The sequence below is a fragment of the Berghia stephanieae genome, chromosome 1, assembly GCF_034508935.2.
Source record: "Berghia stephanieae isolate SIO BIC M18660-M18661 chromosome 1, UCSD_Bste_1.3, whole genome shotgun sequence".
Taxonomy (NCBI): domain Eukaryota; kingdom Metazoa; phylum Mollusca; class Gastropoda; order Nudibranchia; family Aeolidiidae; genus Berghia; species Berghia stephanieae.
The window spans coordinates 105,775,982-105,789,862 of NC_088360.1; the positions used below are offsets into that span (position 1 = coordinate 105,775,982).

The following is a 13,881-nucleotide window of genomic DNA, read 5'->3' on the forward strand; positions in this document are numbered from 1 at the left end:
CTGAGGTAGTCTCCATTCTTTCCTTCTCCGTTTCTTGTCAGCTTAAACAGCTCTCTATATCATGTGACCTCAGATCCGATGCTGCATACCGCTTGAGAGTCTTCACAGATCTCATTCATGGTCACGTGAGAAGGCTAGATCCGTTCGGGTTCGGCGTTCGGCGTCTCGTTCGGCCCGATTTCGTTAAAAGCCTAAAGACGGGCGGTGGCACAGATCAATAGGCACCAGTACCATTGTCTACTGATAGTATATAAGAAGTCACTGACCAGTACCCATTCGTCAGTTCTGACCAACCAATATCCCTAGCCCTAATTATTTGTAATCCCTTGGGGTATTATATCGGATAGATTGAAGACTAAAAACTGAATTGAAGATCAAAACTATGCGACTTTAAGAAAACGTATATGTTTTATTCAGGAGAAAGATTTCAGTTTCCTAAAGAGCATAAACCATACATGGTATACTTCATATCAATCAAAGTTTCAAAGGTCTCTACATGTTTACTCCTGACATTATACCAGCTTGAGACAATGGCTCAGAATCTTCGTGAACACACAACTAAACAGAGAAAAATTGCATCCCTGTCTTTACTGTTGATTTCATTCAAACGCAATTGGATTACCGAAATTGTCAGGTTATCGGGGTTTGACTGTATTCTGAATTTACATATTTGTTTTGGCTTCGTTCCGAGATGTGTGGGTTGGGTATGGGCCAATTGCCATTATAAAACTCGCTGTCTGAACAGTGACAATCAGTTGTTTTCAGCAATCAAACCAGGAAGCAGCTTTTCTTTGTTATCGTGAGTATTATTATTTCATTTCACATCGCATAATTTTAAGGGGCGACCTGTAGTCATTTTTGGTTTAAAATTTTTTTTCTCGGCCAAATTGGGCTAGTCCACTTTTCGGGTAGTTCAATTATTCTAGAATCATAAAATATAAAGAAAATTTCATATTTTCAATTAAAAACGTGTTTTTGATGCAGTTTTATAACGTAGGTATCCACGTTTTATTTTGTAAAGGTCTATATTGTCAAATGTTTGGGTCTTGACAACAGCTATTCAAAGCCTATCCACCCTGTCATGGCGCATATCGATGGAAAGCTTAGCCATTTCTCTTTTTCAATCTGGCAACATCGACATCATGTGTATAAACATGAATTATCACAAGGTCAAATAGTGAATACCATTTATACAATGTCACGAGCTCTCATTGGTTGATTTGAGAGGTCAGGTCACGGTGCGTCTAAATTTATAATAAAACATGATTCCGATCTAAATTTATCCTCGAACATGGCAATAGTGACCCACAATGCACCACGATAACGTCAATGGCCGCTCCCTGACTGTCCCTGCCTTTGTTTACAATATTATGAATTCATTCGTTTTCGGACCTCACTCATCGCATTACAAGTTGATTTTGATGAACTTTGGTAATTCTTCACTCTATTCAAGTCACAGAATACTCAGTTTACAAGGTAAGCATAAGAAATACACCACATTTTAATTTATTGCTTATTTTTATAACTAAACATGCCTTGTGAGATTGTGTGTTTGTTCGACTGTGCATCAGCTGACACACTCGTTGTTAATTGTTATCGCAAGCTAACTTTATTTTATGAAAAATAACAGGGCCAAACAATAATAAAATACTACCCCCCCCCCTCCCCAAACAAAATCAGCCCTCCATGTCAGGCGATAAAACCTAGACCTGATCAGATGTTTCAAGGTTCGATTCCCAGTCAATATGTTTCCAAATTTGTCAAGATCAAGACCTGTCAAGAGGGTTCGTGAAGTTCGTGCGACTCACAAGAAGAAAATACATTCTCAGTCTCAGGATCAGGACCCTTTAAAAAAAAAGTACTTTTCATTCAGTTATTGTAATTATCTTTATTTTGGCTGATACTGCATACATCGTCCACACTTTTCAATTTTTTTTTTCTTTGGAGGGGGTGGGGGGGGGGGGGGGGGGGGGGATTTATATCGGAAAATTGGGTATGTTCGAGAGATACTAATAGAGAGGTAGAGAAAGAGAGAGTAAATATCTATATGATAGATAATGATAAGGTCTGTAGTGGTAGCAGTTTTAGTAGTGTTTGAAATGTCTAGGATAATGACAATGACAATGTTAGATAAATTTTTTTTCCAAATTATTTATTTTATTATTATTATTATTATTATTATTATTATTATTATTATTATTATTATTATTATTATTATTATTATTATTATTATTATTATATTATATTATTATTATTTTATTATTATTATTATTATTATTATTATTATTATTATTATTATTATTATTGTTGTTGTTGTTGTTTTAAACTTTAGCAATGGCATTGGCATGGGCCATTTTCACTGCAGTGAATTTAATTTAATTTTTTGTTTTCATCGACAGCTAACATGAAAGAATTCAGTTGACTGTACTGGTGTCCTGACAATAAATAAAGATGCTGGCTCAAGGGCTATTCTGGAAAGGTGTGTTGAGGCCCTCCTGTTGTGGCAAACTGATCAACCAGCAAACCATCATCTGGGCCAGCACAGCAGAGTGTCTGCATGTACTTTTTGACACTGGTTAGTAATGTTTCCAAATCTCCATAGCGCCTTTACATTTTTGATTAATGATCAATAAAGTAAATACTCATTTTTCTAAATGAAAATGATAAAACATCATTTGAAATGAATTACTACTGAATATATTAACTTAATAACAGAAAATTGTTTGTCGCCAAGAGTTCTGTTCTGTGGATGTAAAAACAATGAAATTTCAACTGTGTTGGTGTGAATGATGACCATTTTATTTATTGGTCTTTCTTTGACAGATGCATTTTATGTCAATGACTTATAATGTATTTCCAAAAATTGCTAATGAAATATCTCTTTTTTTTTTTTTCTCCAACCAGAGCAAGATCAACCCTCTTTGTGGAACTACGGTACTAAAAAAGCGGTGGCAAACAAGTGGTGTTGATTTTTCCTGCATTGAGGCGAAAGGAATTTTTTTCCAAGGGGTTTGGGAAAGCAAATTGCTTTTTATTCTGAGCTATATCTATTTGCATCATTTAGCTGTTTTATTGTCTAAAATAGAATTGATTTTGCAGTTAAAATTGACTAGATATCTAATTTTATATGATTTGTCTCTCAAGCAGCATTGAAAAATGAGGGTAGCGCGCCATATCATATTTTACGAAATCATATTTCGAGACTTTTTAATATATCTAGAAATCTCTTTATAATCTATTGTATACAGTAAATAATTAGTTTTTGTGATTACAATAATGAATTCATAAAATATAAATCATATTTGACCTCAAAATTATTTTATCTCTGAATACGGAAAAAATTGAATTTTATAGTATTTTTTTTTTTAGGGCTATGCGTTAGCGAATCGATTATAAATTTTTTAGACTTAGATTCAATTATAAAGTTTTCTTGTTTTCTTGTCCTATAATGGTCATATTTTGAAAGTTTGATGGATCATTTCTTTTACTTGCCTGCAAAATCAGTCTCAATGTCAAATTATTAAAAAAGTTTGCGCTTTCTCAAATTTCCGATTTATGTCATTTTCTGATTTTCTGGCAATCCTATCTTAGTCATTTTCCTTTAGATCATCTTCAAATTTATTCAGAATCTTTTCTATGATGTGTTTTACATCATGATGGAAGTTTTTGGGGGTAAATTAATATTTAGCAATTTTATAAAATTTTAAATTCATTTTTTTCTGTCGATACGCGCCAAATTTTCAGTCAAAATCAAATAAAAATTCTAAAAATTTTATTTTCCAGACTATTGATAAATTCTTCCATCACGATATAGCTATTTATGTGAGAAACATTGTGTTTAAATTTGAAAGAAATTTATATGCTAGTTTTTGGTGCATCTATGTTAGAAATTTTAGGGTTTTACGTCTGATTTTAGCCTATAATGCCCCTTAAAAATTTTATTAAAAAACTCTGAGTTTTTTTTGGGTGTTTAACATCAAATTATACAACACATTATTAGTTTATGAGATTTAATTGATGAATTTTATAAATATAACGCATATTTGATCGCTAAAGTAATTTTTTTGTAAAAAACTGATATCATTCAATTTTTCCGCAAATTTTTTCTTAGGGGTATGGGTTAGCGAATCGATCATAATTTTTTCAGAATTTGATAAATGTACAAAATTTTACTGTTTTCTTGTTCCATATTGAATATACTTTGAAATTTTGATGGATGTTTGCCTTTGCTTGTCTGCATAATTAACTTTATTATCAAATTAAAGACAAATTTAGCGTTTTCTCAAAATTCCATTTTGCGTCATTTTCTGATTTTCTAACATTCATATCTGGATTATTTTCCATCAGATTGTCTTCAAATTTGGTCAGAATCTTTCTTATAATGTGTTTTGCACCATGACATAGGGGTTTTTGGGGTAAACTAAAATTGAGCAGTTTTATGAATTTTTAAATCGAATTTTTACTGTAATTCCGCGCTAAATTTTCAGCCGAAATCGAAAAAAAATATTTTCAGGACTATTGCTAAACCTTTACGTCATGGTGTAGCTCTTGTTGTAAGAAACAATGTGTGTAAATTTGGAAGAGATCTATTCGTTGGTTTTGGCTGCATTACTGTACAAAATTTTGGGATTTTTTGTCTATTTTTAGCCTATTTTTTCTCACTATGTCTAAAAAAAATTTTTTTTTGGGCTTTTTTTGGTGTTAATCATCAAATTAGACCTCCTACCACCCGAAAATAACAAGGGAATAGCAATATTAGCATTACAATCAAAAATGGATTTTTGACTACAGGTCCCCCCTTAAGACATGATATTTATACAAAGTTTATTCAATCTTAGGCTTTCGCCAATAAATCAACAATTTGATGCCAACATACATGAAAGTGGAAAAAAAAAAAGAAAAAGAAAAAAAAAGGTCAATGGAACCAAAAAATAAACTGATACACAACACAAAAATACAACAATCGTAATACCATCAATACGTTCAATAATAATAATAATGATAATAATAATAATAATAATAATAATAATAATAATAATAATAATAATAATAATAATAATAGTAATAATAATAATAATAATAATAATAATAATAATAATAATGATAATTGTAAAAATAACAGAAGCGCCGCAGCAATAATATCTAGTATTGTATTTGTAAATGAGGACCACGCTTATATCCCATTCGTTGACAATTAAGAAGATAGGGATTATATCATCGTAATTCTGTTTTGGATAATAAAGTTATTGACTTTTAGTAATACTAGGTGCTCCAAAAAGCTTTGGTCTTTGGGTGATCTTTATCTTCGGGGAAATTCCAACATAATAAATAGCCCACCACTTATTTAACACATTTCTATCGTTGATTAAAGTTCTAGAAGAATGGGATTTTGCGAACATTGCCTAGAAGTTACAGACATATCAGTTTAACGTATTGTTTGGTAGAATTACAGAATTAATTCCCAAAGACAAATAATTGAATCTTTTAGAATATCACAAACATTTAAGTAATTTTCCGTACTGATATAGTCTAGAGCGAAACAAGCTTGTACACTTCAATTATTCCATGTCAAGGGTTGGTTTCTTTGTTTTTAAGAATTTTACGGCGTTTGTGACGCATTGAAAGAACAGAAAATGTATAAGGTAGTCTAAAAGTATACTTTTCTCAAAGGCACCTGCGGATAAATAAGGCAAAGGTAAATGGTGCGGATAGGGCACCAAGAGCACCCCTCGGTGTACTTAGATTGAAATCGCTTAGAAGTCAAAGATACAAGCAAAGGCTCATAATAAGTGAAATACAACACTTCATTTACAAATCATATCAAAATAGAAATATAAATTTATATTTAATTGTAATATCCTGTATTTGTAATCCTATGGAATCGTCACTTAATTTACTTTCAAGATCATTAACAAACAGCGAAAACAACAGTGGTGAAGTGCTTTCACCCTGTAATAATCCGCTGTTTGATTAAAAAAATTGTTGTTGACCTTTACCTCCTGTGGCCAGCTCAACCTTTGAATACATGTTTCTAAATAGCTTGACTAATTTTGAGCTCACACCGGATTTGATCAATTTTATAAATAATGCGGATCTGTCAATTAGGTCATATGCTTTTTCATAGTCGATAAACGCACAATGTAGCTTCTTCCCTTTAGATAGCAATATCTCGATAATTCCATTTAAAATAAAATGGCAATCTGCTGTGCTCCTTCCCTTTCTAAATCCATATTGAACCTCGTTTAACACATTCTCTCCCTTCACCCATACATTTAGTCTTTCATTCATCACTCTTGTAAACAGTTTTCCTATACAACTCATTATTGTTATCCCTCTATAATTGTTCACATCTCTTTCATCTATCTTTTTAAAAATCGGCACAATTCTACCCTGATTCCATATCAAGGGGAAATATTCCAATTCTAGTATCTTATTGAAAATCGATAAAATCAGTAATTTGATTTCTGAAGTTGCATTAATAATAAAATCATTTAACATATTATCCACACCAGTAGCTTTGCCGCGTTTAAGAGCCTTAATTGATTTGTGTAGTTCCCCCATCTCGATTGGCTTATCTAAAATGTCTATATCTATAATATTCCTTCCCACATCCTTTTCTACCTCTGCAATCTCCGCCCTACCCATCTCCCCAACCCCTGATTCTTTATTAGCTTTGAACGCATTGCATGAAGTCTTATTGATAGAATTTAGTGATAGCTAATTCCCAAAAAGTGGTCTAAATTTAAATCAAACAGCCGAAGACTTCAATGAATTCATTGACAAATCGTCAAGTACTACGGAGCAGTGGTAATTTGTAACCAACGTCCATTGTACGAATCTTCTATTTTTATTAACTATCACGGACTGGTGTTCGTGTCAAGAAGTTGTTTGGAACGCCTTACCGCAGAGCATTCGTGAAAAAGAATCTTTATCTATTTGTAAATATTCGCTTACAAACGTCTGTTTCAATTTTAGTTGATGATATGAGAACATAGATCGAGGACGACAACAACAACAACAACAACAACAACAACAACTACTACTACTACTACTACTACTACTACTACTACTACTACTACTACTACTATACTACTACTACTACTACTACTACTACTACTACTACTACTACTACTACTACTACTACTACTACTACTACTACTACTACTACTACTACTACTACTACTACTACTACTACTACTACTGCTACTACTAATACGACTACTACTATTATTATTATTATTATTATTATTATTATTATTATTATTATTATTATTATTATTATTATTATTGTTATTATTATTATTTTTGACCCATCGCCTGAAAACGGTATGACGTCGGGTTGATTTTGAGGCAGAAAATTCCATAAAGATTGTGGCACATGTATTGACTTTTATGGTTATTATTGATAAAATAGACAGGATTTATTAGATTAATAAATACTAAAATTGGACAAACATTCTGTTTTCTGACATCCCACGACAGACATTCCTGCTTTTCGCCATTGGTGGTGCTTTGGGCCAAGGTGTAAGATGTGACACAAATGTAAGTGTTTCTATATTGCTCTATTTAATTTAAAATGTTTGCAATCACATTCTCGTGGCTAGAATTTCTCAGGTCAAAGATACGTACAAAAATGAATATAGGAGATTTAAAAAGAGAACAAAATACTAAACTTAAAACGTCGCTTAGGTCGATATACTGGGAAAGAACCTGATATTCGAATTATCGAAAAAAAAGAGTCAAATTGCTTATGTTGTGTCTTTCCTTTCTTTAAGAAACGGCACAAGAAAACTTTTCTCACTGCTGCTTTCATTGATTTCAACTGAGGCTTTCATTACGAGTGCCATTTCTAAAGCCTTTGCAAATGTCAACGTCAATAGTCTTTGTTGTATACTTCTGTTGTTTATTTCACATACCATTCTGTTGCATAGCATTTCCTCGAAATTACCATTCTGTTGCATAGCATTTCCTCGAAATTACCATTCTGTTGCATAGCATTTCCTCGAAATTACCATTCTGTTGCATAGCATTTCCTCGAAATTACCATTCTGTTGCATAGCATTTCCTCGAAATTGGCATTGTACTCAAAATATTCACTAATTCATCTCCATAATCTATATGCTTCCACGTAGCGTTGAACTTAAATATTTGTACAACTGTTTAGGGTCTAGGATTATGACGGTTTCATCAAACATCCACTATTGATGCATAAAAACATTTTTCCTGGTTTTCTAGTTGCCACTAGGTTTGTCAAAAGTTTATATGGTTTCATTCCAATCGACCTCAACAGTATATCACGCTTCTTATTCTCAGAATCAATTTCACTTGCTATGAAGAAATGTTCAATCTTCTCAGCATATGTCTCCTGTTTCATAAAAAGAAAACACCAATCCAATAAAACTACTCATTGTACCTAAACTTTGTCAACCGGCAGAAAATTTAAAGCACATAGAGAAATAACAAATTTTGACACATTATTTCCCAGAAATAATAATTGTAACAAGTGATCTGTAGATAGACATCACTTATCACATCATGTTCAGTAACGACAGTAATGACACATCAACTAAGTACAGGAAGAAAGTTACATAATAACAAACAAGGGCTCTAACTCTTCCAGACAAGGCAATAATACATGGTACATAAGTACTCTGTCATTATTACACACGACAACTAACACGCAGTTATTTCCCCATCCATCACAGTAGGTACTCCAAACCAGCCACTATCGGGTAAAATTGTGATGAAAATCGGGAAAATTCATCACTTTCACACTGCTACTCTCAAATAATGTGTAAAATGTATGCATTACACTTGGTGTCATTGTAAAGATCATCCTTTTTTCTTTATGATAGGGAAAAAAGAAAATGGTTTTGTTCAATAAGTAATATTAATAGATTTGAATAAAAATGTGTAGAAAACGGTTGGTCGGAATGCTCACGGTCAGTTTTTATGACCTCACTTTTTCAACCGGATGTCTTGCGAGCGCCGTTTATGAGATCGGGAAATGAATGGTGTTATTTGAAGCAGAATTGAATTCTCTTTCGTTTGGTATATAATTTTATATTGTATAAAATCATATTCCTCTCTAAAAATCGATTTTTTTGAAGTTTTTGACAAAAAAAATGCCGAAATATGAGAACATTGAAACGAAACTTACATGAAATGAAAAAGTATTCAATTTTCTATTCATGGTAAAAATTCGAAACTATTTTATGGAACAGCGTCCGCAAGCTGGCTATTTAAAAAGAACGACCATGCCCGGCGAAGTCATTCAAACGAAGGAGCCGAGTTGACGTTAGTCGACTCGCGACTAGTTGTAAACAAGGTGTGATTGATTGATTGATTTCATTCAAGAATGGATTCAAAGCTCATTATAGGTAAGTTATATGTTTGAAATCTACTTTCTGATCATTGAAAATATTGCTTTTTTTATATTAGTTATTTTTTTTGTCAAAATCGTAAACGCAGTGTCTTTTAAAATTCTTTCACTTGCGGTATTCCCTCGTATCCAGCAACTGGGAACTTTGTGGCACTTTGTATTTTTTTATGTTATATTTTCCCCTAAACAAATACCAGTAAGACTTTAATCAGTTATCTAATTTTATATGACACCAATCTAAATTTTATTTTAATGAATAATACAGCTGTATTTTGTCATCTTAATACACTAGACTTTTGTGGCGATGAAATCTTGATTTCAAAATGGCGGACACTCAATTCAGGTTTCGGACGAGTCCATTGCGGACAACTTATCGAGATTCACATTAGTTTTGTTTTAGTTCGAATGCGTTCTAAGGTTATTGGTTAAGAAATTATCATTAATTATTATTATTATAGAGGCGTATGTGACTTTACAGCAATAGTAAGCTTTTTTTTAAAAAAATTATGTTATGAAACTTTGCTTTGGATGGGCTCAGACCCCTGTCAATAATTTGGATGTGGACTGATTTGTTTATAAAGTTATATGACTATTGTGATCCTTCAATATAATTTCAGTAGATCAAATATTAATTGTGCGCTACCAGACTGCCTGGTACTTATTATTACTCGCTATTACCATGGCAAATGACTTTTTTTTCATATTCATGTTGTAATTATTGCCTATTCATCAGATTCAGATTATTGTTTGGTATTTTTTATTTATTGGGATAATAATAACGTGTATCTATTTCAATGTTTGTGTAAGGAAGATTTTGATTTTAATGATAAAATTAGTAATTTTCATTTTGATATATTTCCTCAGATGATGATGTTTACCAAGGGTTAAAAAATACCTTTTTGGTATCTGGGAGAGGTAGACGACCAGATTTGCCACCAATAAAAGTGAACCAGAAGTTACTTGTACAGCTTTATTTTTTGAAGCAGGAATCGGAGAACTGCTCATCAAAAAAATCTTGGAAGGAGGTGACTATATTTTTATTTCGTCATTTATATGTAATCACGTTTTTTTCAGAGAAGTTTCCCAAAGCTATCATGTGATCATCCATTGTCAAGAAGTGAGCAAAGTCAAGACAGTTGTTCTCTGACCGCTTTTTTTTATTATTTTTTTGCTGGCTAAGATTAAGATGTTTTGTTACAGGAAGAAATCGGTGAGGATCATATGAAGGGGTATTGGTGCATTTCAGTGCCTAGTGGGATTCACTGTACATATGAGTAAGCATTGCTAACGAGAAAGGTACAGAGTTAGGTAACAATTGACAATGTAAAATTGTGTTGTATTGCCATTGTCTCATCTTTTCAAATAATTTGATTTCAGATTGAAGACTGTCTTCTACGGATATCCCCAGACCTTGCATCACACAGATCACGGATAAGGCATGCAGTGGAGCGTGCTTACCAGAGATTCTGCATGCAACGGCATGATCTGTCGTTCCTGGAATGTGGGGTTGACTTCGACTTTATTTCGGATAAGTTGTCGAGTTTTGGCATCACCCGTGCTTCATTGCCCTTTCCGCCTGCATCTTCACTGGATTTGAAACACATCGATAACGGATTAGTTATTGATATTGAACTTTCCAGGAGGGATATGGGATTAAGTTCAAACACAACGGCTCAATGGGTTTGTCATTTATCTGGACTGAGCATCAATTCTAAACTTTTTTGTGTCCTAAAAAAAACATTCAAAGAGTATGAACGACTCAGGAGCAACAAGACCAAACATCCTGAAAGGCTTCAGCAATTTCTGCTATCAAAATTTTCCCTTTCTTCGTCTCCACAACCACCCTCACATCTACAGCCTTCATCATTGCCATTACAAGAGCACCCTACGCCTCGCCCACCCACCCCACTACGATCTAGTCCAACTCCAACTACTCCAAAGCTGAAAGATGACCAGTTACATTTGATTCAGTCTTTGAATGAAAAACTTCTAATTGTTGAATCTGCACTACGTGATATTCAATCGGAGAAATTTTCTCTACTGGAGGAGGTAAAAGGACTGAAAGAGAAACTTAGTTCAGCTGAGGATAAAGCTTTAGTTACTGTGTCTAAATTAGAAGAAAAGTTTGAAGCTGAATTAAAGAAAAAAGATTTAAAGTTAAAAGAAATTAAAGCTGGGCATGACAAAATTTGTAAAGATTATTGCTCAACTATATCTGTTTTACACAGTGATTTAAATAAGAAAGATTTGTCCTTACAGAAAATGAAGTCAAAAAATAAATACCTTACAGATGAGTTACAGAAAGAGATCATCAGATATGAAAATTTAGAAGCTAATCCATTTGAAATTAAAATTAAAAATTCTAAAAATAATGAATATTCTGATGATGTCAGGAAAGCTGTCATCGCCTTAGTTTGTGAGACAGGTGTCTCAGCTAAAAATGTAAAAAAAGTAATTGATATTGTATCAAGCAATATTTTTCATTATGTATTTTCTGAAAATTTACCTTGTGCTCAAACAGTTTTAAACATGTGTGATGAGGCTTTTGTCCTTTCAAATATGCAAACTGTTGAAAATGTTTTAAAATCTGAAAATGCTACGTTTCATTTTGATGGTACATCAAGAGATCAGAAAAAGATAGTGGGACATCAGTTCACTTTAGATAGTGGGGAAACCTTTTATCTGGGGTTTTTGCCTGTTGCCACTGAAAATTCTGACACTCTTTTTGGATTGTTATTAGTAATTTAGTTGATTGCTATAAAGATGTGTACTCCATTTCTCCTGATATTATTTTAAGAGAAATTCTTTCTAAAATTACTAGTGTCATGTCTGATAGGGCTGCGCCCAATATTCTTTTTGGTCATAAATTTACAGATAAACTAAACGCTGAGCTTGGAGATTCCCTTCAGATCAGTTTTTTGCATTGTAATGCACATTTTCTATTAGGAATTAGTTCTGCCTTTGAAAAGACATTGTCAGTTTTTGAACGAAAGTTGATCACTCAGGACGATGAGTATTTAGGAAGGGACAAAGATGGGGCCTTTTCATTTTTTAGCAAAGATTCAGAGTCTGCGACAAATAGAATAATTCGATGTACTTGTAATTTGTTGGGTCCCAGGGGTGACCAGAAAAATGGATGTCGTCCACAGTGGATTACTTTTGTTCTGATACTCACAATGTTGTTCCCATTCCTAGTTTTAAGTCCAACAGGTTTAATTGCTTTTTTGAAGCTGCTGTTTCTATTTTATTCCACCATGACAATTTATTGAATTTTTTCACTTCTGGTATTTTACATGATAACCCAAATTTATTGATTAAGAGTGTTACTCATGACCTTCAAGATTTAAGGTTAATGTCATTGGTTTGTTGTATTGCCCTATTTTGTTTAAAAGTCACTTCGCCTTATTGGTTTCTTGTCAAGAGTAATACAGTGAAGTATACTGATTTTTTTATGTATGTTCAAATGATGCATGACTGTTTTAAGAAATGGGCTGATGATCCCTCTGAATTACTTGATATTTCTTTTACATCTGTTTTGGAGATGCTCTCCCTTTTTCCAAATCCCCTGCATTTGATATGGTACATAGTCAAATTGACAAATTTAATAATGTTGTAATGATTGATTTGTTAAAAATATTATGCAAAGATGTTTCTTCTGTTACTGAGAGACAGTTGAAAGATTTTTTAAATGATGGTTATTATGCTCATGTCAGTGATGAAATGAAAAGAACATTGAGCCATTGTCCTCTTACAAATTTGGTTGGTGAGAGTGCATTTGGTGATTTCGATTATGACATTAGTAAAAGGAGAAATGCATCACTCCATAATCGGTCCACCATTCATGCTGTCAAACGCAATAAAACAATATCGTTTTTATCTAAAAAGTCTGTTGAAGAGCAAGGGCTCATGTTCAAAGTAGCTAGAAAGCATGGGAAGAAAATGCGAAATGAGAGTAAGATGTTAAAAGATAAAGTAGATAATGATATAAGATTGAAATTTGTAGAGAATCAACAGAAGAAGATTGATAAGCAGATAAAGGATATGGAGAATATTTCCAAGGTTGAACGAGATGTTGAATTACACGGTGGGCCCTGTCGAACAGATAAAGATGTAATTGATTTATTTGACAGGCTTAGAGTTGAAAATTATTCAATGACAAAGATAAAAGATATATTGAAGAGTGAAATACGTTTTCATAAATGTATGTCGGGCGGAAGGAGTTTAAGATTTGGTGATGTTGATTTTATGTTGGATGCTTTAAAGTCTTTTTTAAAATCAAATTCTGTTTCTGGTGACATTGAGAACCCATCAAAGAAGCGAAGAGTTATATAGCCTGATTGAGTTTAATTTCTTTTTCAAGCATTAATGATTTAATGTGCATTTTTTTTGTTGTGATTTCTCGGTTTCGGATTATTTTTCTCTCTCAATTTTCATAGCTTAGTCTGAAGCTGCTGAAGTTATCTAATTTATTTTACTAAGGAGATCATACTATTTCTGAA

At 32.8% G+C, this 13,881-nt stretch overlaps 1 protein-coding gene and 1 long non-coding RNA gene across 2 annotated transcripts in view; both read left to right on the plus strand.

The window, feature by feature from the left end:
* Positions 1-971: 971 nt before the first annotated feature.
* LOC144962670 (uncharacterized) overlaps positions 972-13,881 on the plus strand; it is a 16,091-nt gene continuing 3,181 nt past the window's right edge. Inside the window, exons 1-4 of the long non-coding RNA XR_013643508.1 lie at positions 972-1,476; positions 2,400-2,575; positions 2,905-3,009; positions 7,483-7,542. This is a non-coding gene — a long non-coding RNA (uncharacterized LOC144962670). The remainder of the gene's footprint in view (positions 1,477-2,399; positions 2,576-2,904; positions 3,010-7,482; positions 7,543-13,881) is intronic.
* The window catches only part of LOC144962669 (uncharacterized), a 5,286-nt gene continuing 372 nt past the window's right edge, over positions 8,968-13,881 (plus strand). Inside the window, exons 1-3 of the mRNA XM_078895795.1 lie at positions 8,968-9,380; positions 10,247-10,407; positions 10,760-13,881. The exon at positions 10,760-13,881 is cut by the window's right edge and continues 372 nt beyond it. Coding sequence (XP_078751921.1) covers positions 9,359-9,380; positions 10,247-10,407; positions 10,760-12,130 — 1,554 coding nt within the window. The 5' untranslated portion in view covers positions 8,968-9,358 and the 3' untranslated portion in view covers positions 12,131-13,881. The remainder of the gene's footprint in view (positions 9,381-10,246; positions 10,408-10,759) is intronic.